This window comes from Bufo bufo, chromosome 2 (genome assembly GCF_905171765.1).
Source record: "Bufo bufo chromosome 2, aBufBuf1.1, whole genome shotgun sequence".
NCBI classification, from domain to species: domain Eukaryota; kingdom Metazoa; phylum Chordata; class Amphibia; order Anura; family Bufonidae; genus Bufo; species Bufo bufo.
Window position 1 is genome coordinate 439,067,122 of NC_053390.1, and position 26,463 is coordinate 439,093,584.

Below are 26,463 nucleotides of genomic sequence, written 5' to 3' on the forward strand. Positions count from 1 at the left end.
TTCAGAATGCATTAGGATAATCCTGATCAGGATTCTTCCGGCATAGAGCCCCGACGACGGAACTCTATGCCGGAAGACAATAACGCAAGTGTGAAAGAGCCCTTAGGTAGATTCACAAAAAAAACATCTTGCCCACTAGGTGAGCAAATCCAAAATTGGTATGGTTATATACCTGCACATTTGAAGTCAATGGGGGCAGCGCTACAGTGATGAGCTCAGGCCACTAGGAAGTAGACAGAGCTGTCTGCTTCCAGCACTGGTGCTCTTACCAAATACCCGATCCTGGGGATAGGCCATCACTTAATAAAAGGTAGACAACCCCTTTACGCAGCTTTCTGATTGAATAATGGAAATTTGTCACCAGATTTATGTTGCCCTATCTGAAGAGAGTGCTGGTACTTAAAGGGAACCTGTCACCAGGATTTTGTGCATAGAGCTGGGGACATGGGCTGCTAGTTGGCCGCTGGAGCGCCGAAATCTCGCGATGTGCGAGCTAGCGCGTGCGCAGTGTCGGCATCATGTTCATTCCCTGTGCTGGCATCAGCACAGGGAACGAACTACGCATGCGCTCCAGCTGGCGCTCCAGCTGGCGCTCCAGCTCTGTGATGTCAGCCAGCAAGGAGGAGATTTGGAGGACGCGGGGCGGTGCTGGGATCCTTTCCGCTTGACTCCTCTCCGGATACAGGACACATATCAGGTTCATTTGCATATTGATCAAAACGGTTTTATAACACAATAAAAGCGCAGAGAGCTATGGGGACTGGGTATTGCAGATGTGCTAGTGGCCATCTAGCAGCCCATGTCCCCAGCTCTATGCACAAAATCCTGGTGACAGGTTTCCTTTAATATTTATGAGCTGCAAGGTGCACTTCCCTCCCCTCACTAAATGACAGCTTTCTCCGAAACACAGAATAGGAAGAAAACTATCAGTCATCCGCAGGATGGTTGAGGGAGCTGACCATTCATGATCAGCAGGACCCAACACTGGGCTCGAGCAGCTCAAGAGTGATTTTATGGAAAAAAAATTGACTCTGTGGTAAATTTGGGGTCTCTGTTTAACTCTGCCCACAGATAATTGTAACAAGCTTCCACTGCTGATAAATATGAATGACTGATCCTGTCTTTTCTTTCTCAGCCGTGCTCTATGGGTCCTTGTGTATTATAGTAGCTGCCTTATCATCACTCCTAGGAGGTGGAGTCCTACAGGTACCAGTATACTAAACTGGGGGTAATAGCATAACTCCCTAACCATTGATTTCATGATCCTGACTGTTAATTTATCTTTCTCACTTATACAGGGCTCATTTACAGTGATGGGAGTGATCAGTGGCCCATTGCTTGGGGCCTTTATGCTGGGAATGTTCACGTCTTCATGCAACACTCCTGTATGTCTGTTGTTCTACTGTATTTAAAGTTACATTGTAAAAAAAATCCATGTATATATTGTATTATTAGAGCAGATCAAGATGGCAGGCTGAGGGGGATCCTGGAAGAATTTTCCTGTAGCACCACCACAGGTGAAATGAAGTATTACACACTTTCCATTAAAATCAATAAGCTGTCTATGTAATGTATGGATATGCTTGGTCCTGCAGACTGGAACTGCTCTTTAGTAACTAACAATTTTGTAATATCTGAATATTTAAAATCCAAACCAAATATGTTTGGATGTGAGACGCAGAGCCAGTATTGATAACTTTATTTGTGGTCGTGGTTAATGATGGCAAGAAGAAACTGACCCCATCTACGGCCCCCTTAACTCTAAAGCGGCTAGAATTATGCCGTAACCGCGGCGATGTAGGGACGCCTGAATAGAGGGCATCCCCTTAAGAGTAGTAATATGAAAGGGAGGGTGGGAGGGGGAAACGAAGGCGAGACGTTCATTGAGGGAGGGGTGTATGCCAGATATAAAGGCAGCTACACCCCTCCCACAAATGCAGGCCAATAAATCGGCCTTTACACTTGTGGTCGTGGTTAATGATGGCGAGAAGGAACTGACCCCATCTACGGCCCCCTTAACTCTAAAGCGGCTAGTATTATGCCGTAACCGCGGCGATGTAGGGACGCCTGAATAGAGGGCAAAAACAGGATTTCCTTTATTATAACACAAAATTACAGAACCAGATACTGAAAAGCAAGCGACATTTCGACCTTAAGATGAGGAATATACCTGCTAAAACACGATGACCGCCAGCGACCTAACTTTTGGATGACGTGCGCCGGCACCTGATTTTTTGAAGCTGCGGATGCAGCCCCCATGCGGAAGGAATGACCCGACACCGAAGCTGGATCCACACCTAAGCTGGTCAACAGAGGGCGTATATGGGACACAAAGTGGTGGGTTGTGAGAGGCGACTGGCCGAAAGGCAATAATGGACTACTCGGCCCAAGACCATCTAATGCCGCCAGTAACTGATGGAGTACACGGACGGTGATGGAGTACACGGACGGGGCACCAACGGTGTACTGTGGGGAAACATGACACCTGAGTCGGGGGACCCACCTGTGACGTTTTCGACACTGGCAATAGTAAAGAGAAACCCTCAACACTCGGAACCAGTTGGCTAATTAATACGAACTTACTGCTGTTGGAGGAGCTCGTGAACTTACCAGGTCTCAAAAACCCATAAAAGGCTAAATAAATAGCAGCTTTGAGCACTAGGCTAAGGAGGAAACCATAAGGACCCTTGTCTAAGGCGTCAGAGAGATCACGGAAAACCTGACCTGAAATGGCTTGTCTACAGACCCGTCCTCTTACGTTACATTTACCCAGACCCCTCAAAGTGGCCTTAACAGCGTGGACAGAGAATAATGAACCCCGATTCGGGTAGCTCACAGCCAGAAAGTGCTGAACCCCTGCTAGGTAAGACCTAACCGTATTATGGGATAACTTCAACTCAGAGTGACAAAACCCTATGAAGGCAAGAACATATTGTACAAAGCTGGACTGCCCCTGAGGGAACCGCTCCTGGAACCTACAATATGCGTTCCACCCTGTGTGGTAAGCCCTGGCCGTATTAGGTGAGAGAGATTTAGCAAGCAACGTGTGAGCAGTAGCTAGGTTTTCAGTTAGACCAGGACTAGTGACTCGTGCGGAGGAATCATGGCACCTGTGATGTCCGCTTCTGGCATGATCTGAAAGAAAAGGGAGGTATTAGCTTGTGACAAGGCATCCGCTGCCATGTTTTGTGTACCAGGCAAGTGTGCACAACTGAAATGGAAATGATGTATCAATGAAAGTTATACTAGACGCCTCAGGAGACTCATAATATGTAAGGACTTAGACAAACCGCTGGTTAAAATATCGATAACAGCTGCGTTATCTGTTACAAACAAAACTGAGCAATTAGACCAATTGCTACGCCAAACACGGGCGGCCGCGACAATGGGATACAACTCAAATAGTGCTGAGGTCTGCAAGAAACCCGGGATTCTTCTGACCTCGACTCGCCACTCGCCTGCCAACCAATGGGTGCCAAAAATGGCTGCAAACCCTGAACTTGCAGCTGCATCAGAAAAAATTACAGGAGAAATACTACATATTGCGGGAAAAAAAAGGGAAATTCCATTCCACTGGTGGAGAAAGTGATCCTACATGTGAAGATCCGCTAGAGCCAGACTGTCTAAGTGCATCGGGCTGCCCTGACAAGGTGCTGAGGGGAGGAGTGTCAATAGACGAGAAACGAATGACCTGCCTTGTGGGATTATAAGCATGGCAAAGTTCAGCATGCCCAACAGTGATTGTAATTCGGCCTTAGTGGTCACAGTAGTAACCGTGAACCTGTGTATCACTTCCCTGATCCTGACCAGTTTATCTGTGGGTAACTTCGCTAGCATGTTCTGAGAGTCTAAAACAATGCCCAGGAAGGTGATGACAGTGGACGGACCCTCAACCTTCTTAGGAGACACTGGGACGTCTAACCGAGAGAAACAATCCAGAAGCTTCTTGAGACCTACTAGGGCAACTCCTGGCCTCTCTATCAGCAAGAAGTTGTCTAAATAATGGATGACATGCTCACACTGTACCTTGTTCTCTAACACCCAATGGAGGGCCTGTGCCAACTGATCGAATAGCCACGGGCTGCTTTTAGAGCCAAACGTGAGCTTCGAAGAGAAGTAATACTGGTCTCTCCACTTAATACCATGCCACTGCCAGAGGGCCAGCATGATCAGGAGAAGCTTAAAGGCGTCGGATATATCCTAATAGCTATGGCTTGGTCAATGGAGGAATACTTCATGCTAACCTCCTCCGATGGGATGAGGGAGTTGAGACTAGCAACATGGGACCCATGCGGGGCTGACAAATCAATGATGAGTCTCTCTTTCTTGCTGAATTTGCCTGTGACTACCCCAACCGGGCTGACTCGCCACTGCTGAAAAGGGGAGGTTTTAAAGGGACCGATGAGGAAATCTTTGTCCAACTCAGCTTTAATCAACGCATCTACTGCGCTGGGCTTTCTACCAGCTGACTTTTTACACTCGTAAGTAGATTCTGGCAATGAAACCAACCCGGTGTGAAAACCTACAGAAAAACCTGATGACAAAAACTCCACAAAATTGGGATCGGGATGCCCTAGCAGATACCACCGAAGGCAATCAATATTGATGACACTCATATAGGCTTTGATTGATTTTAATGTACAGGAAACCTTAGGATGTGCCCTAAAACAGTTAGTACAGATGTGCAACAAATGACATTGGCTGAAATTACATACAGCAAAATTATTGTTGTTGCAAATCTGAGCCTTACCCAGGTATACAACAGGCCGAGTCTGAAAACCGGCAGCAGACTTGTGACACCACTCTGTGGAAAATGGTGCTTTAAGACCAGCGAAGTGTCTACAAAACAGCTCGGTATCTAAACTTGCCCAGTTTGTTACAAACTGAAACCGCGAGAGAGCCGAGGCGGCCTTGGCGGAAAAAGAACAGTGGTAATCATAAAATGAATTACCACCATACTTATACCCCAACTCCGTGACTCTAAACAGATATAAGTCAAGCTCCTCCCTTCTGTCGGGTCTGACAGAACAAACAACATCTCTGTACAGGCTGAAGGCCATGACAAATTCAGGGATTGTCAATTTGCGGTTCAGTCTCTGATCACGACCCCTCAATACAACAGATACCTCACCACAGGCAATAACCTTATTGTTAGAAATATCCCTGGTGGCAATTAACAGAGAAGCGAGGTTAACATCCCTACCCTCAAGAATGTCCTTTCTGATGTTCGTCGGGACAAAATGGGCGGGAGTGAGTACCGGCACAGACGTCGTTGCACGAAGGGGATCTGCTGCTGACGTCGAAGCCACAGGCACGTCTGGAGGTGAAACCGGGACGACAGAGCTGCAAGATTCCATAGCTTCCAACCTAGCCTGGAAACTATTAACGGTTAATGTGAGATTATTTAACATGACGTGCAATTGATCAAGAGACGTCTGCATTGTAGCCACAGGAACCTCATCTTGACGTGGGCCCACTGAGCCTGTTAGCAGTCGGTACAATTCGGCCTTTTTGGCGGTAGCCGGGAAAGGGATACCCCTCCTGGAAAGCTCTGACGTTAGTCTAGAGATAGTCCAAGAGCGCAAGGACGGTATACTGCCCCCTTCCGACATGCCGGTGACATTTTCGTCCACGGAAGCTTCAACGATGTCTGAAGCGCGTGACATCACAACTACGGAAAACAGCATACAACAGTGTCATGGACTTGGGACTGTGAACTTGTGTAACCCCCTGTGCTGATCAACCCTGGTGGACATTACGTGTGAACCGAGAGTGAGATGGATAAAGGAAGACATCAGGACAGAACAAGGAACCGCCACCCTGAAATTATCGCACACACATGGACACCAAATGCTTACCCGAACTGGATTAGCCTTGAAGACTGACGGCTGCGATAGGAAGACAAATAGCACACCCTGATCTGAAAGAAAACTCTGGCGACACTTGAGAAAAGGGAAGCACGGACCTAGAAATGAACGTCAAATCATGAAACACCAGTGTACAAGCGTAAACAGGAATTAAAACATTACAATAGTAATGCGGAAAACCAAAAAATGGCTAAACTGAGCGGAACAAACGCTGCGCTGCGTGTACGACTAAGCCTAGCACAAAGAGTCATACGGCATAAAACCATGCTATAATATAGTACCAAACTGAGAGTAAAACCTGATTAACCTACACAAACACCCTCAGCCTCTCTCCCCCCTTTTTTTTTTTTTCTTTTCCGGAAAATATGACAAAACATGCTACAACTTAAAGAGAAGCCTGCTGACAAACTACAAAGTGGGTGACCTGTGCACTGAGCTGGAGCAGGCAGACCTGACTGATAGACCACCGAGCCTGCTCCAGCTCTGCTCCTCTACCTTCCTATCTAACTGCACGGCGGCCCGTGCAAGACTTTACCGCTGCGCCGGAGTTGGGAACACGCTGTCCCCTGTAACCCTACGACGAATGGCCGCGTGGGGATCCGCATGTAGCTTCCTTGACGATCGTTCCAGTGCGGTGGTGCTCCCCCTCACCTTGGGGAGCCGAGACACCGCGGGCCGGACTACGTGGATATGGCTGCTGGATGAGGCAGCATACTCACCTTTGATCGCAGACTCGTGAGCCAGGAAACGCCGCCGTCACCTGCCTCCACGTGTGGTAGGTAGAAACGAAGACGAGACGTTCATTGAGGGAGGGGTGTATGCCGGATATAAAGGCAGCTACACCCCTCCCACAAATGCAGGCCAATAAATCGGCCTTTACACTTGTTCTATTGGCTCGTTTAGCCAGCCATCCATTTAAGAGAACACTCCTGATCCCCCTGAGCATGCACAAGTTGTGAGTGGGAAAGTGCTGCCAGATACCTCCAACAAACAGCTTATAGTATCTCCCTGAAAGTAAAAGTATCTGGCAGGTGGAATACAATTACTTGACATTATCTCTCTCAACGTCTGCCATGGAGAGAGACTCGAGGCCCCCATGAGGTAATTAGTGAATGTGATATTTAATGTAGGTATTCATTAAAGGGGTATTCCCATCTCAGACATTGGTGGCTTATCGCTAGTATGTGCAACCAATGTCAGATAGATGTGGGTCCCACTTTTGGGACCCACTTCTTTTTCCAGAACGGGCTCCTAAAGTAAAGGAGAGGTCATTGCGCAAGTGTGGCTACCCTCCATTCACCACTATGGGAGGTCTGAAAACAGCCAAGCACCGGCTTGGTTAATTCTGGCAATCTCTTAGTAGTGAATGGAGAGGTGGCCATGCATGCACAATGCTATTTCTATTTACTTCTATGGGACTTACAAAAATAACGGAGTTTGCAATTTTCTGAACTCCCCTAGAAGTGAAGGGAGAGCATGCGTGCATGTGGTGTGCTCTCCTTCAATTTGGGGGTCTCATTCTGGAGACAGGAGCAGGTCCCAGATGTGGGACTTGTCTCTGTCTGACTTTGGTGGCATATCCTAGCGACATGCCACCAATATATGAGATGGGTACAGCCCTTTAACCATACGCTCTTGCTTAGGAAGTAGCCAACTTCATATTAAAATTATATGTATAATTATAAAGATAATACATTTCACGTTTTATAAATATATGCCTACAGGACATTTCTATATAGACAGTGCATTTTAATGGAATGGACTATCAGTATATAAAAAAAAAATAATAATAAATATACAGTACTTTATATATGTATACTAGTAAAGTTGTCACCGTTTAAAAAAAATCTATGTTCTTGTAATTTTCTCTCTTTGCTTTAATAGTTTAACCCCTTAAGGACCCTGCCATATTTCACCTGAAGGACCAGGCCATTTTTTGCAAATCTGACATGTTTTAATTTATGTGGTTATAACTTTAAAATGCTTTTACTTATCCAGGCCATTCTGAGATAGTTTTCTCGTCACATATTGTACTTCATGACAGTGGTAAAATTGAGTCCAAAAAATGTATTTTTATTTATGAAAAAATACCAAATTTACCCAAAATTTTAAAAAATTTCCAAATTTCAATATCTCTAATTTCATAATAGATATTAACACCTCGAAAAATAGTTATTACTTTACATTTCCCATATGTCTACTACATGTTTGGATCATTTTGTGAATGCCATTTTTTGGGGACGTTAGAAGGTTTAGAAGCAAATCTTGAAATTGTTCAGAAAATTTCCAAAACCCACTTTTTAAGGACCAGTTCAGGTCTGAAGTCACTTTGTGAGGCTTACATAATAGAAACCACCCAAAAATGACCCAATTTTAGAAACTACACCCCTCAAGATATTCAAAACAGATTTTACAAACTTTGTTTACCCTTTAGATGTTCCACAAGAATTAATGGAAAATGGAGATGAAATTTCAGAATTTCGATTTTTTTTGTCAGATTTTCCATTTTAATAATTTTTTTGCCACTAACAAAGCAAGGGTTAACAGCCAAAAAAACTCAATATTTATTGCCCTGATTCTGTAGTTTACAGAAACACCCCATATGTGGTCGTAAACTGCTGTACGGGCACACGGCATTGCACAGAAGGAAAGGAACACCATATGGTTTTTGAAAAGCAGATTTCACTGGGATAATTTTATGCTCCAAAAAAGTGACCCCATTTTAGAAACTACACCCCTCAAGGTATACAAAACTAATTTTACAAACTTTGTTAACCCTTTAGGTGTTCCACAAGAATTACATTTCAGAATTTCACTTTTTTGGCAGATTTTCCATTTTAATCCATTTTTCCAGTTACAAAGCAAGGATTAACAGCCAAACAAAACTCAATATTTATGGCCCTGATTCTGTAGTTTACAGAAACACTCCATATGTGGTCGTAAAATGCTGTACGGGCACACGGTAGGGCGCAGTAGGAAAGGAACGCCATATGGTTTTTGGAAGGCAGATTTTGCTGGACTGGTTTTTTGACACCATGTCCCATTTGAACCCTCTGATACACCCATATTTTAGGGTACATATGATTTTTGGTTGCTCTATATTACACTTTTTGTAAAGCAAGGTAACAAAAAATAGCTGTTTTGGCACCATTTTAATTTTTTGCTATTTACAATATTCATCTGACAGGTTATATCATGTGGTATTTTTATAGAGCATGTTGTTACGGAAGAGACAATACCAAATATGGTATTTTTTTGTTGTTTGTTTCAGTTTTATATAACAAAGCATTTTTAAAAAAAAAAAAAGATTTTTTAGTGTCTCCACATTCTGAAAGCCGTAGTTTTATTTATTTTTTGGGCGACTGTCTTGTGTAGAGGCTAATTTTTTTGGGGATGAGATGACGGTTTGATTGGTTCTATTATACGGTGCATATGACTTTTTGATCACTTGCTATTACACTTTTTGTGATGTAAGGTGACAAAAAAAATCCCTTTTTTTTTATACCGTTTTTATTTATTTTTTTACGGTATTTACCTGAGGGGTTAGGTCATGTGATATTTTTATAGAGCAGGTTCTTATGGACGCGGCGATACCTAATATGTCTTTTTTTATTTATGTAAGTTTTACACTATCATTTTTGAAACAAAAAAAATCATGTTTTAGTGTCTCCATAGTTTGAGAGCCATAGTTTTTTCAGTTTTTGGGCGATTGTCTTAGGTAGGGTATAATTTTTGCAAGATGAGATGACGGTTTGATTGGCACTATTTTGTGGTGCGTATGACTTTTTGATCGCTTGCTATTACACTTTTTGTGAAGTAAGGTGACAAAAAAAGGCTTTTTTGACAGTTTTTTTTTACGTTATTCACATGAGGGGTTATATCATGTGATGTTTTTATAGAGCAGGTTCTTACGGACGTGGCGATACCTAATATGTCTACTTATTTTTATTTATGTAAGTTTTACACAATAATATCATTTTTGAAACAAACCAAAAAATAATCATGTTTTAGTGTCTCCATATTCTGAGAGTCATAGTTTTTTCAGTTTTTTGGCGATTGTCTTAGGTAGGGTATAATTTTTTTCTGGCAGAGATGACGGTTTGATTGGCGCTGTTTTGGGGTGCATATGACTTTTTGATCGCTTGCTATTACACTTTTTGTGATGTAAGGTGACCAAAAAATGGCTTTTTGACACCGCTTTTATTTTTTACGGTGTTCACCTGAGGGGTTAGGTGTAGAGATGTCTATGCGAACATATGCGATGTTCGGTCCGCCCCCTATACATCATCATTGAGTAAACTTTGACCCTGTACCTCACAGTCAGCAGACACATTCCAGCCAATCAGCAGCAGACCCTCCCTCCCAGACCCTCCCACCTCCTGGACAGCATCCATTTTAGATTCATTCGGAAGCTGCATTCTTAGTGAGAGGAGGGACAATGTAGCTGCTGCTGATTTAATAGGGAAATCGATAGCTAGGCAAGTGTATTCAGTGTCCACTGCAGTCCTGAAGGACTCATCTGATTTCTGCTGTAAGGACAGCACCCCAAAAAGCCCTTTTTAGGGCTAGAACATCAGTCTGCTTTTTTTTTTTTTCCTGTGTAATCAAATTGCAGTTGCCTGCCTGCCAGCGTGTGTGTCAGGCTCACAGCCCTGCAAGTGCATAGTGTCACCAGCGCAACTCATATCTGGTGTCACATTCGATTCCATTTAAAGAAAAACAACAATTTTGGCTGAATAAATAGCAGTCAGTTACACACGTGTTTGTGTGTTTAAGGCCCAGTGCAGTGCATAGTGTCACTTCAGCGCCATTCATATCTGGTGTCACATTCGATTCCATTTAAAGAAAAACAACAATTTTGACTGAATAAATAGCAGTCAGTTACACACGTGTTTGTGTGTTTAAGGCCCAGTGCAGTGCATAGCGTCACTTCAGCGCCATTCATATCTGGTGTCAGATTCGATTCCATTTAAAGAAAAACAACAATTTTGGCTGAATAAATAGCAGTCAGTTACACACGTGTTTGTGTGTTTAAGGCCCAGTGCAGTGCATAGCGTCACTTTAGAGCCATTCATATCTGGTGTCACATTCGATTCCATTTAAATAAAAAAAAAAATTTTGACTGAATAAATAGCAGTCACTTACACACGTGTTTGTGTGTTTAAGGCCCAGTGCAGTGCATAGTGTCACTTCAGCGCCATTCATATCTGGTGTCACATTCGATTCCATTTAAATAAAAAAAACAATTTTGGCTGAATAAATTGCAGTCAGTTACACACGTGTTTGTGTGTTTAAGGCCCAGTGCAGTGCATAGTGTCACTTCAGCGCCATTCATATCTGGTGTCACATTCGATTCCATTTAAAGAAAAACAACAATTTTGGCTGAATAAATAGCAGTCAGTTACACACACGTGTTTGTGTGTTTAAGGCCCAGTGCAGTGCATAGTGTCACTTCAGCGCCATTCATATCTGGTGTCACATTCGATTCCATTTAAAGAATAAAAAACAATTTTGGCTGAATAAATAGCAGTCAGTTACACACGTGTTTGTGTGTTTAAGGCCCAGTGCAGTGCATAGTGTCACTTCAGCGCAACTCATATCTTGTGTCACAGTAGCTTGCACGCATAGTACAAAATAACTAATCTAAAAAAAATGACAGGCAGAGGCAGGCCACCCCGCAGGGGCCGTCGTGGTGCTGTGATTCCGTTTGGCCCTAGACTAATGCCCAGTGTTCAGAGGCCATGTACCCTGAACTCGAAAAGTTCTGAGGACATAGTTGACTGGCTAACACAGGACACCCAATCTTCTACAGCTTCCGCTCGGAACCTTGACGCACCATCCTCCTCCAGCTCAGCTTTGGGCACCTCTCAAGTTACCACTCGCCTGCTGCCACCACCAACACTAGCACCACAGCCGCTTCACTTGATCTGTCAGAGGAGTTATTTACACATCAGTTGGAAGAAATGAGTGATGCGCAACCATTATTGCCAGAGGATGTAGATAACAGGGATATGTCTCAGTCAGGCAGCATTACATACATGGACGTACGGTGTGATGATGATGATGTTGTACCCGCTGCTGCTTCCTTTGCCGAGTTGTCAGATACAAGTGAAGCGGTAGATGATGACGATGTGTCCGTGGATGTCACGTGGGTGCCCGCTCGAAGAGAAGAAGAACAGGGGGAAAGTTCTGATGGGGAGACAGAGAGGAGGAGGAGACGAGTTGGAAGCAGGGGGAGGTCATCGCAAGGAGCTAGTGACACAGTCAGACAGCATGCATCGGCACCTGGCGTCATCCAGACAGCACGCCAATCAACGCATGCTGTTGCCACCACCAGAATGCCGTCATTGCAGAGCTCAGCAGTGTGGCATTTTTTTTGTGTGTCTGCCTCTGACAACAGCGATGCCATTTGCAACCTGTGCCAAAATAAACTGAGTCGTGGGAAGTCCATCACCCACCTAGGTACAACTGCTTTTTCGAAGGCACATGATCGCACATCACAAACGCCTATGGGATCAACACATGAGTACAAGCAGCACACAAACTCAAAGCCGCCATCCTTGTACAGCATCTTAAGCCACATCAACCACTGCTGTCCTCCTTGCCGCCTCTCAACCATCCGCCACTCCGTCTCTCGCCTTGAGCAGTTCCTGCTCATCTGCCCACAGTCAGGTGTCTGTCAAGGACATGTTTGAGCGTAAGAAGCCAATGTCACAAAGTCACCCCCTTGCCCTGCGTCTGACAGCTGGCTTGTCTGAACTCTTAGCCCGCCAGCTTTTACCATACAAGCTGGTGGAGTCTGAGGCGTTCCAGGGGGACGTAACAGGGATTAAACTAATAAGAATAGAACAACATAACACACCACAACTATCTGGCTGCACATTAGATTGCACGCGCAGTGCCCCAAATTTGAAGTAGGAGGACCGACCAAGCATCTTTTTCCATCTCCCCGTTCCTAAAATCAATGCCATATACACGTCCCCTGATAGGGGACGTAACAGGGATTAACCTGATAAGAATAGAACAACATAACACACCACAACTATCTGGCGGCACATTAGATTGCACGCGCAGTGCCCCAAATTTGAAGTAGGAGGACCGACCAAGCATCTTTTTCCATCTCCCCGTTCCTAAAATCGATGCCATATACACGTCCCCTGATAGGGGACGTAACAGGGATCAAACTGATAAGAATAGAACAACATAACACACCACAACTATATGGCGGCACATAAGATTGCACGCGCAGTGCCCCAAATTTGAAGTAGGAGGACCGACCAAGCATCTTTTTCCATCTCCCCGTCCCTAAAATCAATGCCATATACATGTCCCCTGATAGGGGACGTAACAGGGATTAAACTGATAGGAATAGTACTACTTAACACACCTTATAATAACGCAGAGAGAGGCAACGCAGAGAGAGGAGTCTGAAGAATAGGAGTCAGAGGAGGAAGGTGGCTTTGAGGAGGTGGAAGACCAACCACAGCAGGCGTCCCAGGGGGCTTGTTGTCACCTTTTGGGGACCCTTGGTGTTGTACGTGGCTGGGTGGAGGAAGAGACCTTCAATGACGTCAGTGAGGACAAGGAATGGGACAAAAATGAGGGGGCACACTCAAAAGGGAAACACTAGATGGATGGTATAATAGTATTTTAATACTTTAAAAACACACCCTTAAAATTAATATAAAACATACATAAAACGCACATAACACGTATGCAGCAATCCTACACAATAATCTCTAATTGTGGGTCAATGCGGCAACAATATTCCAATTCAATGTGCTAATATTTATAGTGCAAATAATGTCCCAATCAGACTCCTAATGACGTATAGTGCTGATGTAGTGATGGCACTATGACCAAACGTCCCAATCAGATTCTGATATAGTAGTGGCACTATGGCCAATTCTGTTAGAACACTAGCGGTGGTATAGCACTGGCACTATGGCCAAATCCTGATGGAGCAGTAATGGTAATTATATACCCAGTACCAATGTCCGGTACTATAAGCGTTCACAAGTATGTGCAAGTTATTGGTGAGACTGACACTCCGGTTACTTACAGTCTCTCGCAGCTTGTAGTGTCCCAGTGTGAGCTCGGTCTTGTCCCTCTTGGCTGCCTGACCGCAGCGCTGGCTTCCCAGGTGGCCGTACACTCGCAGCGTCCCACATGGTGTACTCGGCCTAGCGTGGCGTCCCACGTGACCTGGTTGTCTAGGGTGCCGACTAAACGCTGAACTGACGTCACTGTTGTGCGACTCGTACTCCGGTTCTATGCCGAACAGAAATCTCGTACATTTGTCTCCTTTGGATGTCAGGCTTCCTTTGTTTTTCTGTAAATCCACGCTCACTCTGTATTGCCAGACGCGTTTCAGGGTCTTACGCCCCTTCCTCAGTGGCCAACCGAGTGAGTGGATTCTCACTCCTTATAAATGGAATTTTCTTACCCACAATCCCACTTTTTAGTGCTTATCCTAATATGAGGAATGGATTGGATTGTTCCTTCTTTGTATCATACTTCACAGTTAAAATATACTTAAATGAGAATTATAATCATAAATATTACTTCCCCTATACATTTCTCCACAATAAAAATGGTTTATAGAGAAGACTGCAAGGTCTAGGAATCATTTTGAAGGAAACCGCATGAAAGACGCATCAATGTGAATTGCGCCCTATATGCGGTTTTGTAGTCTACAAGATCAGGCTATCATGCCAAAGGGAACCGCATCAAAAACGCATCAATATAGATTGCGTTTTATATGCGATTTAGTAATCTATTGGTCATAACCTAGCCCTATACAATGTTCATCAGAACTCACTAGTGAAATACAAGTTTTGACTGAAGTTGTTGTTGTTGTAGATAGGTAGGAGCCGTCCAGCAGGGAGGGGCGATCAGTGTCGATAGTCGGCCAGACTGCGATGTCCCATGCCCACCGGACAACCCCCCCAATATTCACAAAAACCCAAACACCTCCATCTCGGCGTTAAGGCCCCTGGGAATAATAGTGTCATACTCAAAGATTCTGCGGGATTCCTGTCTTGACATGTGTGCAATATGGTTGCCCCCTCTCCATACTTTCTTGACCCTTTCTATGGCCGTGAATTTAAGGCCAGTTGGGTCACAATTGTGTTGAATTTTAAAGTGTTTGGATAGGGAGTGTGTTTCTAAACCTTTCCTGATATTTGCCACATGTTCCGCTACCCTCTTTTTGAGCGTTCTTTTTGTTCTGCCTATATATTGTTTCCTGCACCCACATTGTAGCAAATATATGACATCAGTAGAATCGCAGGTCAGGCATTCTTGTATTTCTAAGCTAAATGAGTTTACTGTAGATACTACTGTTGTTTTTTTTAGGAATTCTACAATTCGCGCATCTACCACACTTGAAGAACCCATTTACTGTTAACCAATTGCTATTTTTTTGTTGTGGGTTGTCCTTCCTAACTTTCACGGTCGGGGCTATTTTGCCTGCTAAATTATTAGCCCTCGTGTACGTAATTTTCGGTACATCACTCAAAAGAGGGCCAATTATCTTGTCATTAAGCAAATGTCCCCAATGTTTCCGAATGCTCCTTTCCATCACCCTACACTGAGAACTAAATGGAAGGATAATCCTCAATTTCATCTCGTGGTTGTAGCGGACCAGCTGCAAAGAATTATTTTCTTTCCATCGTTTTAACTTTCTCTAATGATTTATCAATGATCTGGACTGGGTAGTCTCTTTCCAGCAATTGTTGTTTCAAGCCAATGGTCTCCCAACAGTTGTTCATATAATGCCTGTATCCCCTTTGTGTGCTCAATCACTGTATAAAGGGATCCAACATCCAGTGTCCCCAAGATCCATCCATCCACCCATTTGACATTCTCCAGTGTTTTAATAATGTCGGTAGTATCCCGAATGTAAGATGGCACTCGTTTGACATACGGTTGAAGTCATTGATCAATGTACTTAGACAAGTTACATGATATGGACTGGATACCTGACACTATTGGGCGGCCTGGGGGTGCTTCCAGGTTTTTGTGGATCTTGGGGACACAATAGAACATCGGAATCCTCCTCTCAGTGTCCAGGATAAATCTAGCTTCCTGATCAGAAAGAAAACCCGCTTGTGCTCCCCTAGCACAATAATTCTTCAGAATATTGTAGTACTCCTCTGTCGGGTCTCCTTTTAGTTTTTGATAGGTATTTTCTGATCCTAACTGTCTGTGGCATTCTTGCAGGTAATCTACCGTATTGAGTATCACAACAGCCCGCCCTTATTGGCTGGCCTGATTGTGATATCATTTGCCTCTTGCAGTGATTTAATAGCCTTGATTTCTTCTTTGTTCAGGTTTGTATTAACCCTACGGCTTTTAATTCTCCTCAAATCACGCTCCACATTGTTCCTAAATGTGGCCATTTCACTACTAATCTCCTACCTCGGAAATTTTTTGGATCTAGCCTTCAAATCTGTGTGTAGATATTTGCTTATATTTCCTTCCATATCCCCCTCTCTGTTGATGTGATTTTTTAGGAAATATTTCTTAAGACATAAACGTCTGATGAACTTCTCCACTCCTATGTATGTGGCGAACTTATCCATAGGATTTGTGGGGGCAAACTTTAGACCCTTGTTGAGAAGCTGCACCTGGATGTCTGAGTATAGTGTCACTGATGTTTATTACATTGGTGGTTGCTACTGTTGATTCTTGTGTTTTCTTCTTATGTGCATGTCATCCTCTCCGAATTGTTCGTTGTGCTCGTGTCTTTGTGACCTGTTCATTACTGGTGTGTAGTGATGTGCTGTGTTCTGATAATGCCTGTGCTCCTGTCTGTGTGTTTGATAGTTCCCTCTGCCCTGTGCATAATCCCTCGGACGCTCCCTCAAGTTGTAATCGTGTACATAGCCCTGGGTCTTGTGCTTGTGTTTCTTTATCTCCTGTCGTGGTGGGGTGGGAGTGCGTGTGCTCCTCGTTCGTGCTTTGTGATGCGGGGGAGTGAAATCTAAAAAATGTGGTGTTGCCAGTGTCTCAAATCTATTTGTGATTTTAACATTTTCAAATTGCCCCTGTGTATTGATGTGTTCAGCCTCCCTCTGTTCATAAACCTCAGTGGCTTCTTTCCTCTCCATATGGTGCTAGCTTGGTATCCAACCTTGTGCAAATGGGGAGTTTGCGGTTGTGCAAATGGACTGTTTGCGGTTGTTTGCGGTGCATTAAACAGGGAGTTTGGTCTGTCACTGTGAAGCGGGCGTAACCGTTACACTACCTGATCGATACAACATCATACCTGATGTTTTAAAGCACGTTATTCCAAACAATTTAGGAATGTTAGGTGATTTATGCCCTTTATGGATTAAAACCCGACTCTGCGTCAACTACGTAATTTTCCATGGGCGTTTTGCCATGGATCCCCCTCCGGCATGCCACAGTCCAGGTGTTAGTCCCCTTGAAACAACTTTTCCATCACTATTGTAGCCAGAAAGAGTCCCTGTGGGTTTTAAAATTCGCCTGCCCATTGAAGTCAATGGCGGTTCCCCCGGCTCGCGAACATTTGCCCAAATCCGCGTTCGCCGTTTGCGAACGGAAAATTTTATGTTCGCGACATCTCTAGTTAGTTGATGTGGTATTTTTATAGAGCAGGTTGTTACGGACACGGCAATACCTAATACGTATACTTTTTCTATTTACTTAAGTTTTACACAATAACAGCATTTTTAAAACCAAAAAAACTATGTTTTAGTGTCTCCATAATTTGAGCCATAGTTTTTTTTATTTTTTGGGAGATTGTCTTAATTTTTTGAGGGATGAGGTGATGGTTAGATTGGTACTATTTTGGGGGTATACGCCTTTTTAGATTGCTTGGTGTTGCACTTTTAGTGATGTAAGGTGACCAAAAAATGTATTATTTAGCACAGTTTTTATTTTTTTATTTTTTACTGTGCTCACCTGAGGGGTTAGGTCATGTGATAGACGCGGCGATACCCAATATGTCTACTTTTTTTTTCCTATTTTTTAAAGGATATACTGTATGTATGTATATATATATATATATATATATTATTTTTTTTACTTGAAACTTTAAAAATAAAAAATCGGAAAACTTTCTTTTTTTTAACTTTTTTGTCACTTTATTTTTTGTCCCACTCTGGGACTTCAACTTTTGGGGGTCTGATCCCCTTTACAATGCATGACAATACAGGGGGCTGGATCTCACAGGCTCTCCTGGAAGGCAGCAACGATGCCTAAGGAAGGCATCGTGCTGCCTTCCATGCCATCGGGGCCCCGTCACAGCAGCACTGGTCGGCAAACTACAATTACCAGCAAGGCTCTCTACAATGGTTGTGACTCCTTATAACCACAGACGCAAGCCTCTCAAGTTGTTGTCCGGACATCAAACTACGGCAGTACATATCATGTGATCCAGTCCGATCACATGGGCCAATACGCAAACACGTGGTGTAACATGTGACACGCCAACATCGGGCGGACAGAAGGTCCTGCTGAACACAGCTGACTAACTGCACTACGCCATACAACAACTTCAAGACTGGTAAAGTACCGCAGTATTGACTGCCAACTTAATGTGAAAGCTATCAAGCGATATGTAGCAATGAATTTCCCATATTAACATCCTATACTAACTGTGGATTATACCAACCTAATGTACAGTCGTGGCCAAAAGTTTTGAGAATGACACAAATATTAGTTTTCACAAAGTTTGCTGCTAAACTGCTTTTAGATCTTTGTTTCAGTTGTTTCTGTGATGTAGTGAAATATAATTACACGCACTTCATACGTTTCAAACGCTTTTATCGACAATTACATGACATTTATGCAAAGAGTCAGTATTTGCAGTGTTGGCCCTTCTTTTTCAGGACCTCTGCAATTCGACTGGGCATGCTCTCAAGCAACCCTTTCTTTCATAATCACTTCTTGGAGTTTGTCAGAATTAGTGGGTTTTTGTTTGTCCACCCGCCTCTTGAGGATTGACCACAAGTTCTCAATGGGATTAAGATCTGGGGAGTTTCCAGGCCATGGACCCAAAATGTCAACGTTTTGGTCCCCAAGCCACTTAGTTATCACTTTTGCCTTATGACACGGTGCTCCATCGTGCTGGAAAATGCATTGTTCTTCACCAAACTGTTGTTGGATTGTTGGAAGAAGTTGCTGTTGGAGGGTGTTTTGGTACCATTCTTTATTCATGGCTGTGTTTTTGGGCAAAATTGTGAGTGAGCCCACTCCCTTGGATGAGAAGCAACCCCACACATGAATGGTCTCAGGATGCTTTACTGTTGGCATGACACAGGACTGATGGTAGCGCTCACCTTTTCTTCTCCGGACAAGCCTTTTTCCAGATGCCCCAAACAATCGGAAAGAGGCTTCATCGGAGAATATGACTTTGCCCCAGTCCTCAGCAGTCTATTCACCAAACTTTCTGCAGAAGATCAATCTGTCCCTGATGTTTTTTTTGGAGAGAAGTGGCTTCTTTGCTGCCCTTCTTGACACCAGGCCATCTTCCAAAAGTCTTTGCCTAAACTGTGCGTGCAGATGCGCTCACACCTGCCTGCTGCCATTCCTGAGCAAGCTCTGCACTGGTGGCACTCCGATCCCGCAGCTGAATCCTCTTTAGGAGACGATCCTGGCGCTTGCTGGACTTTCTTGGACACCCTGAAGTCTTCTTAACAAGAATTGAACCTCTTTCCTTGAAGTTCTTGATGATGCTATAAATTGTTGATTGAGGTGCAATCTTAGTAGCCACAATATCCTTGCCTGTGAAGCCATTTTTATGCAATGCAATGATGGCTGCACGCGTTTCTTTGCAGGTCCCCATGGTTAACAATGGAAGAACAATGATTTCAAACATCACCCTCCTTTTAACATGTCAAGTCTGCCATTTTAACCCAATCAGCCTGACATAATGATCTCCAGCCTTGTGCTCGTCAACATTCTCGCCTGAGTTAACAAGACGATTACTGAAATGATCTCAGCAGGTCCTTTAATGACAGCAATGAAATGCAGTGGAAAGGTTTTTTTGGGATTAAGTTAATTTTCATGGCAAAGAAGGACTATGCAATTCATCTGATCACTCTTCATAACATTCTGGAGTATATGCAAATTGCTATTATAAAAACTTAAGCAGCAACTTTTCCAATTTCCAATATTTATGTAATTCTCAAAACTTTTGGCCACGACTGTAGAATATTGCAGCAATTACTGCCTACTCAACGCGAATATCATTCAGCTATATATAGCAACATGCTAACATTCCTTTCTAACTGTGTGCTGTGCAACAGGGGTAACACACACACTCTTAACTCAAATTTCTTAACTCATCGCGTTATCTTGAAACAAAAGCTATTGAAAAGCAATTGCTTAACGCATTTAGTTGCATTTAGTTTAGATAACATGTCTCATAAAGCATGTGTGTTAACCCTGCTACATCCGTACATGTCCAGTTTTTCCTCCACTTCGGAACACTAGAGATATTTAATGGACTAAACAACGGGTCCAACCACGCTTATATTGACTCAATTTGGATCTCTATTGCCCTGACATTTGATACAAAAATCTGAGACTATATCCATAACCCCCATGTGATCATCCCGTTGGGATTTTTTTTAATGTGTTTTTCTCAATGTGTTTTTCACCGGTTATTTAAATACTTTTTTGGTGCTGTTTTTAATTTTTGTTTAAATCTTATATATTCTTATATAGTGTCTTATGTATCATTATGTCATATAGCAATTAATGCATTCAATCTGGTATAGTGATACATCAATTTGTTTTATGTATTGTGAATAAATCAATATTTTTAATCTACGTGATCTTTGTCCATTTGACGCCAGATAGTCGAGTGCCCCCAGTCTCCTTTACGCAACCTGTTAAGGTATATTGTTTCATCACACCTCATAACAATTAATTACTATTCTTGCTCCCAAAGTCATTATCATCACATCCTCCATTATTTAGACAGAGCTTTCTTTCAACCACCTTCTTTAAAAAGGATACCGGACCTCCTCCTCACCCATTCCAATGCTTACTAAGTCCCTGCTGGTCTTTACCTCCTGATGTGACAAACAGGAAATGCCTGCTCAGCCAATCACTCAAAAGGGTGGGTCACTGCTAGTCCTTGCTAGTGATGAGGTGGTTGACTCAAGGAGCAATTGTCAATTGTCATTATGAGGTGTGATAACACTACCTACTTCAAAAGTAATATAACCAACATATGTATAAAGGGAAAAAAGTTTTCATGAGAACCTCCTTACTTAAGGACACAAACAAGGAACCAGTGCCATGTTCCTGGCCACAAACTTTCCCTTCCCGGCAGATAAGACTGGAAAAGCCGGAGGTGCATATGAATACATAATGTACCTCTATCACTAATCTCACTACAATGCTGGATTTACACAGAACTACAGAAATCCAGGGTTGTCACATGGCAGGCACTGCTTAGTGCTTAGCACTGTTATAACACTATTCAGAAGGCTGGAGCTACACAGAGACTTTGGCCAAGACACAGGTTGCATGGTCAAAGATCTCAAGATCAAGATTGTGTACTGTGCATCACAGAATCATAAGTGAATATGTGACCCACAAATTGAGCGCCCATGACCTATTGCTTTGCATTAGAGTAAAGTAGCATTGGAGGGAGGGCAACTAAAGTGATAACTGGAATGGGGCAACTACAGTACCCTGAAAGATTATCAACATTAGGATTATTCACATTAAAAAAAAGACGACTGAGGGGAGATCTAATTACTATGTATAAATATATCAGGGGTCAGTATAGAGATCTATCCCATCATCTATTTATCCCCAGGACTGTGACTGTGACGAGGGGACATCCTCTGCGTCTGGAGGAAAGAAGGTTTGTACACAAACATAGAAGAGGATTCTTTACGGTAAGAGCAGTGAGACTATGGAACTCTCTGCCTGAGGAGGTGGTGATGGCGAATACAATAAAGGAATTCAAGAGGGGCCTGGATGTATTTCTGGAGTGTAATAATATTACAGGCTATAGCTACTAGAGAGGGGTCGTTGATCCAGGGAGTTATTCTGATTGCCTGATTGGAGTCGGGAAGGAATTATTTTACCCTTAGGTGAGGAAAATGGGCTTCTACCTCACAGGTTTTTTTTTTTTGCCTTCCTCTCGATCAACTTGCAGAATAACAGGCCGAACTTGATCGACAGATGTCTTTTTTCGGTCTTATATACTATGTTATAAACTGTGTTACTAAGTTACTATGTATTGCAATGCTGCAACCTTTGATCACGTAATGTGCAGCATCCCCAAAGATGCCGAACAGCCCCCAGCCTAAGGGAGCCAGGTATATCCAAATCAGAAGGAGAATGTAGAGTGAATCTCACAGCCTACGTAGACATGAACAACAGTAGAAAACAGCCTTGGATTCTTCTTTGTCTGGATTCTGTATTATCAATATATATGATTATTTTACTAACGTATAACACTGAGACATTTTAATATAGGGAATCTCTCACCAAGATATTCACTGTTAACTCCTTCCTAATGCAGCCATTTTCTTTTTTTTTTTTTTTTTTGTTATTTATACCTTCGATAAGCCATAATGTTTTATTTTTCCATTCACATAACCATGTCAGGGTTTGTTTTTTGCAGGATAAGTTGTACTTTCTAATGGTACCTTTTAATAAAATATATATGTTTTTCCGGCGTTCCGTATGCAGCATAAATTACCAGTTAAAGGTGTTATCCAATCTTCTAAAAAGCCCCCCAATATGCCGGGCCCCCCACACTTCATATACTTACCCTGCTCCGTGCGCCGTTCCTGGTTCCCGCACCGCCGCTTCTGCTTCTCCTCGTACACGGATGAAAACATCCGGTGTCGGGGAGGAGCAGCCAATGGCAGGTCGGGACGGGGACGAGCCTCCGTAGACCCTTGCAGTCTATGGAGAATCAGTGCATTCCTATTCCTATCAAGCCTATCCAAGATTTGTTGGGTGATTGAGATTGTTATTTATTTAAAATGTTAATAATATTTTTTTAAAAAATTAATCACTTATAAGTCATTATTTTTCGTCATTATTCTTGATTGTTGTCCTTCCTTATTTCCTGTGTTCAGGGTGTGTTCTCAGGCCTCATTGTGGGAATTAGTCTATCCCTCTGGGTAGCAGTTGGAGGTACTCTTTATCCACCATCTCCAGAAATAATGGGAGTGCTGCCTACGTATGCAGAACAATGTCCTATCTATAATTCAAGTCAAGGTATCATATATGGATTACCCCCACCAAGAAACATTACAGCTCCTATACCAAGGTGAGAGATTTACTAAGAGTAAAGTTAAAGAGGTTGTGTGATGAAAGACATTTGAACAGTGGGGCTAAATTAACCCCGTCAGGACCAGGCTATTTGCCATTCTTTTTTTTTTTTTTTTCGTTTTCCCAGTCTTCCCAGAGCCATTATTTTTGTTGGACAAGTTGTAACTTCCAATAGCACCATTTAGTGTTGCATACACTGTAGTGGATGGCTGGAAAAATTTCAAATGGGGTGGAATTATAAAAAATTTAGAAATGCTGTAAAACTGACCTGTTACCTTCATTTTCCAGGTCAGTATGATTACAACAATACCACATTTAATAGTTTATCTTGTGTTTTAATACGGGGGAAAAAAAAGAAATTTTGTATTGCCATATTTTTATGTGTACAGAGCTGTGTCAGGGCTCATTTTTTGCGGGACAATCTGTAGTTTTTATTGACACCTTCCTTCATCCTCAAGTCCCCTCCCAGCTCCTCTGACGTCAAGCAGACCCTGCACTATAATCACACGCAGGTGCAACAAGATGTCACATGATTGCCCGTGCGGTCTGTAATCCCTCTGCCGGCTTCAGCTTCATATAACCTACTGCACATGTGCCAGCTGTATGCGCAGCTCTCCTGGGAGGGGACTGGGAGGGGACTTGAGGATGGGGGGAGGTTCAGGGCCCAGTCAGAATGGGCGTTGGGCTCCACTAACCATCAGGACAGTCCTTTGGCCACTTTTTACAGGTAATAAGCATAAATATAACATATAAGGAGACCTCAGTGAACCTGTTGGCAGCTTAATATGAAAAATCATGCTTACAGAATCCCTTTAAAGGTAACCTTTTATTAAGTGTAGGCAGCAAGAGAATCTGTCACCCCTGTACTAAATTGCAAAACAACTGGTTGTTATAAATTGAAATGGCAATTAAAAATGGGCAGTAAACATGACTCCTTACCTTTATTCTACAGTTCAATATCATTACAGCATTACCAAAGTTATACAGCCTTTTTTATGTTCTAAACAATTTTTCTGGGGCTTAGATATTGATGACCTATTCGCAGGATAGGTCATCAATATCAGATTAATGGGGTTCAAAGCCCACAAACCAGCTTGCCTGTGCAGCTCCTGGCACTGGAAACTATATAGCAGATGAAGCTGAAAGCAGAACACTCCATCCACTGTGTAGAGGCCGTGCTTGGTTACTGCAGCTCAGCTCCCAATCAAGTGAATGTGAGTTGAGTTGCAGATGCTGAAAACAACAGTGGATGGAGCCTTCTGCTTCCAGCTTCATCCAGTAGCTGCATCCAATGAATCCACTGATTAGTTTCCATCAATGGTGGATGACCGATAAAGTAGATCTGACATCAGACACCCCCACTGATATGATATTGATAACCTGGAAAACCCCTTCAATATTCTTAAAAAATAAAAACTTTGAAAAAATAATTTGCATCACCAAATTCAGAAACCCATAACTTGTTTATTTTTCTCTCTATGGGGTAGTATGAGGGCTCTTTTTACAGGGTAAGCGGTAGTTCTATTCAAATTTCTGGGGAGGAGGCGAAGAAACAAAACAAAATGCAATTTATTTTCCTTTACGTTGTTCACTGCACAGGATTAATCTTTTATATCTTAATAGTTCAGGCATTTTCGCATGTGACAATATCAATTATGTTTTTATTTATTTATTATTTGTAAAATGAGGAAAGGGAGTGATTTAGCTTTTTTTTGTTTTTAATAACTTTTTAAAACTTTTTTTACTTTATTTTTACACCCCTTAAGAGACTTGAACATGTAAATGTTAGATTGCCAATGCCAAAGCTTGCAATCAAATAGTATTGAAGTATAGGTAAAATTGCAGTGTTCCTATTAAATGGAACCTGTGAGCACCAACATGGAACCTAAACTGCCCTCATTAACTTAGAGCTGATGTCATTGGGTTTCTAATGATGTGTTTGTCTAAGTAGTATGATGGGCATGATCGCTGTAAAACAACTTTTATTCCGCTACAGACTGTGTGCAAACACGCTTGAAGTCAAGCTTGCCGCTCTCTTTCCCACCCATTCGCAATTGATTGGGCTTTTTTATTTCCTTCATGTGAGAGTGCTAGAGAACATTATTATAGTGCGCACATGGCACATGTGCGAGATCTCAAGAAGGAATCGCGTGTGAAGGAAATGAAAAAGCTCAATTAAACGCAAAGGGGTGAGAAGGGGGCGCAGCAAGCTTGACTTCAAATGTGAAAGTCGTTGCCCCCTTAACTTTAAAATCCTCATTTGCCTCATTTAACTTTTGCCAATATTTAAAAAGGGTCCAAAAACAGAGCCTGGAAACTATAGGCCGGTAAGTTTAACATCTGCTGTGGGTAAACTGTTTGAAGGTTTTCTAAGAGATGCTATCTTAGAGCATCTCAACGGAAATAAGCAAATAATGCCATATCAGCATGGCTTCATGAGGGATCGGTCATGCCAAAATAATTTAATCAGTTTCTATGAGGAGGTAAGTTCTAGACTTGACAGCGGCGAATCAATGGATGTCATATATCTGGACTTCTCCAAAGCATTTGACACTGTACCACATAAAAGGTTAGTATATAAAATGAGAATGCTCGGACTGGGAGAAAACGTCTGTATGTGGGTAAGTAACTGGCTCAATTATAGAAAACAGAGGGTGGTTATTAACGGTACACACTCAGATTGGGTCACTGTGACTAGTGGGGTACCTCAGGGGTCAGTATTGGGCCCTATTCTCTTCAATATATTTATTAATGATCTTGTAGAAGGCTTGCACGGTAAAGTATCAATTTTCGCAGATAACACTAAACTGTGTAAAGTAATTAACACTGAAGAGGACAGTATACTACTACAGAGGGATCTGGATAGATTGGAGGCTTGGGCAGATAAGTGGCAGATGAGGTTTAACACTGACAAATGTAAGGTTATGCACATGGGAAGAAATAATGCAAGTCACCTGTACATACTAAATGGTAAAACACTCGGTAAGACCTCATGCACACGACAGTATTTTTTCACGGTCCGCAAAACGGGGTTCCGTTGGTCCGTGATCCATGACCGTTTTTTCGTCCGTGGGTCTTCCTTGATTTTTGGAGGATCCACGGACATGAAAAAAAAAGTTGTTTTGGTGTCCGCCTGGCCGTGCGGAGCCAAACGGATCCGTCCTGACTTACAATGCAAGTCAATGTGGACGGATCTGTTTGACGTTGACACAATATGGTGCAATTGCAAACGGATCCGTCCCCCATTGACTTTCAATGTAAAGTCAGGAGTTAATATACCATAGGATCTGAGTTTTCTCCAATCCGATGGTATATT

At 42.8% G+C, this 26,463-nt stretch overlaps 1 protein-coding gene and 1 long non-coding RNA gene across 2 annotated transcripts in view; one reads left to right on the top strand and one right to left on the bottom strand.

The window, feature by feature from the left end:
• The first annotated feature begins 1,304 nt into the window (after positions 1-1,304).
• The window catches only part of LOC120991591 (sodium/iodide cotransporter-like), a 49,195-nt gene continuing 24,036 nt past the window's right edge, over positions 1,305-26,463 (top strand). Inside the window, exons 1-2 of the mRNA XM_040420372.1 lie at positions 1,305-1,385; positions 22,952-23,145. Of these exons, the coding sequence (XP_040276306.1) occupies positions 1,314-1,385; positions 22,952-23,145 (266 nt within the window). The 5' untranslated portion in view covers positions 1,305-1,313. The remainder of the gene's footprint in view (positions 1,386-22,951; positions 23,146-26,463) is intronic.
• LOC120991592 overlaps positions 6,639-26,463 on the bottom strand; it is a 29,417-nt gene continuing 9,592 nt past the window's right edge. The window contains exons 2-3 of the long non-coding RNA XR_005776730.1: positions 21,047-21,051; positions 6,639-6,754 (exon numbers count right to left, since the gene is read on the bottom strand). This is a non-coding gene — a long non-coding RNA (uncharacterized LOC120991592). The remainder of the gene's footprint in view (positions 6,755-21,046; positions 21,052-26,463) is intronic.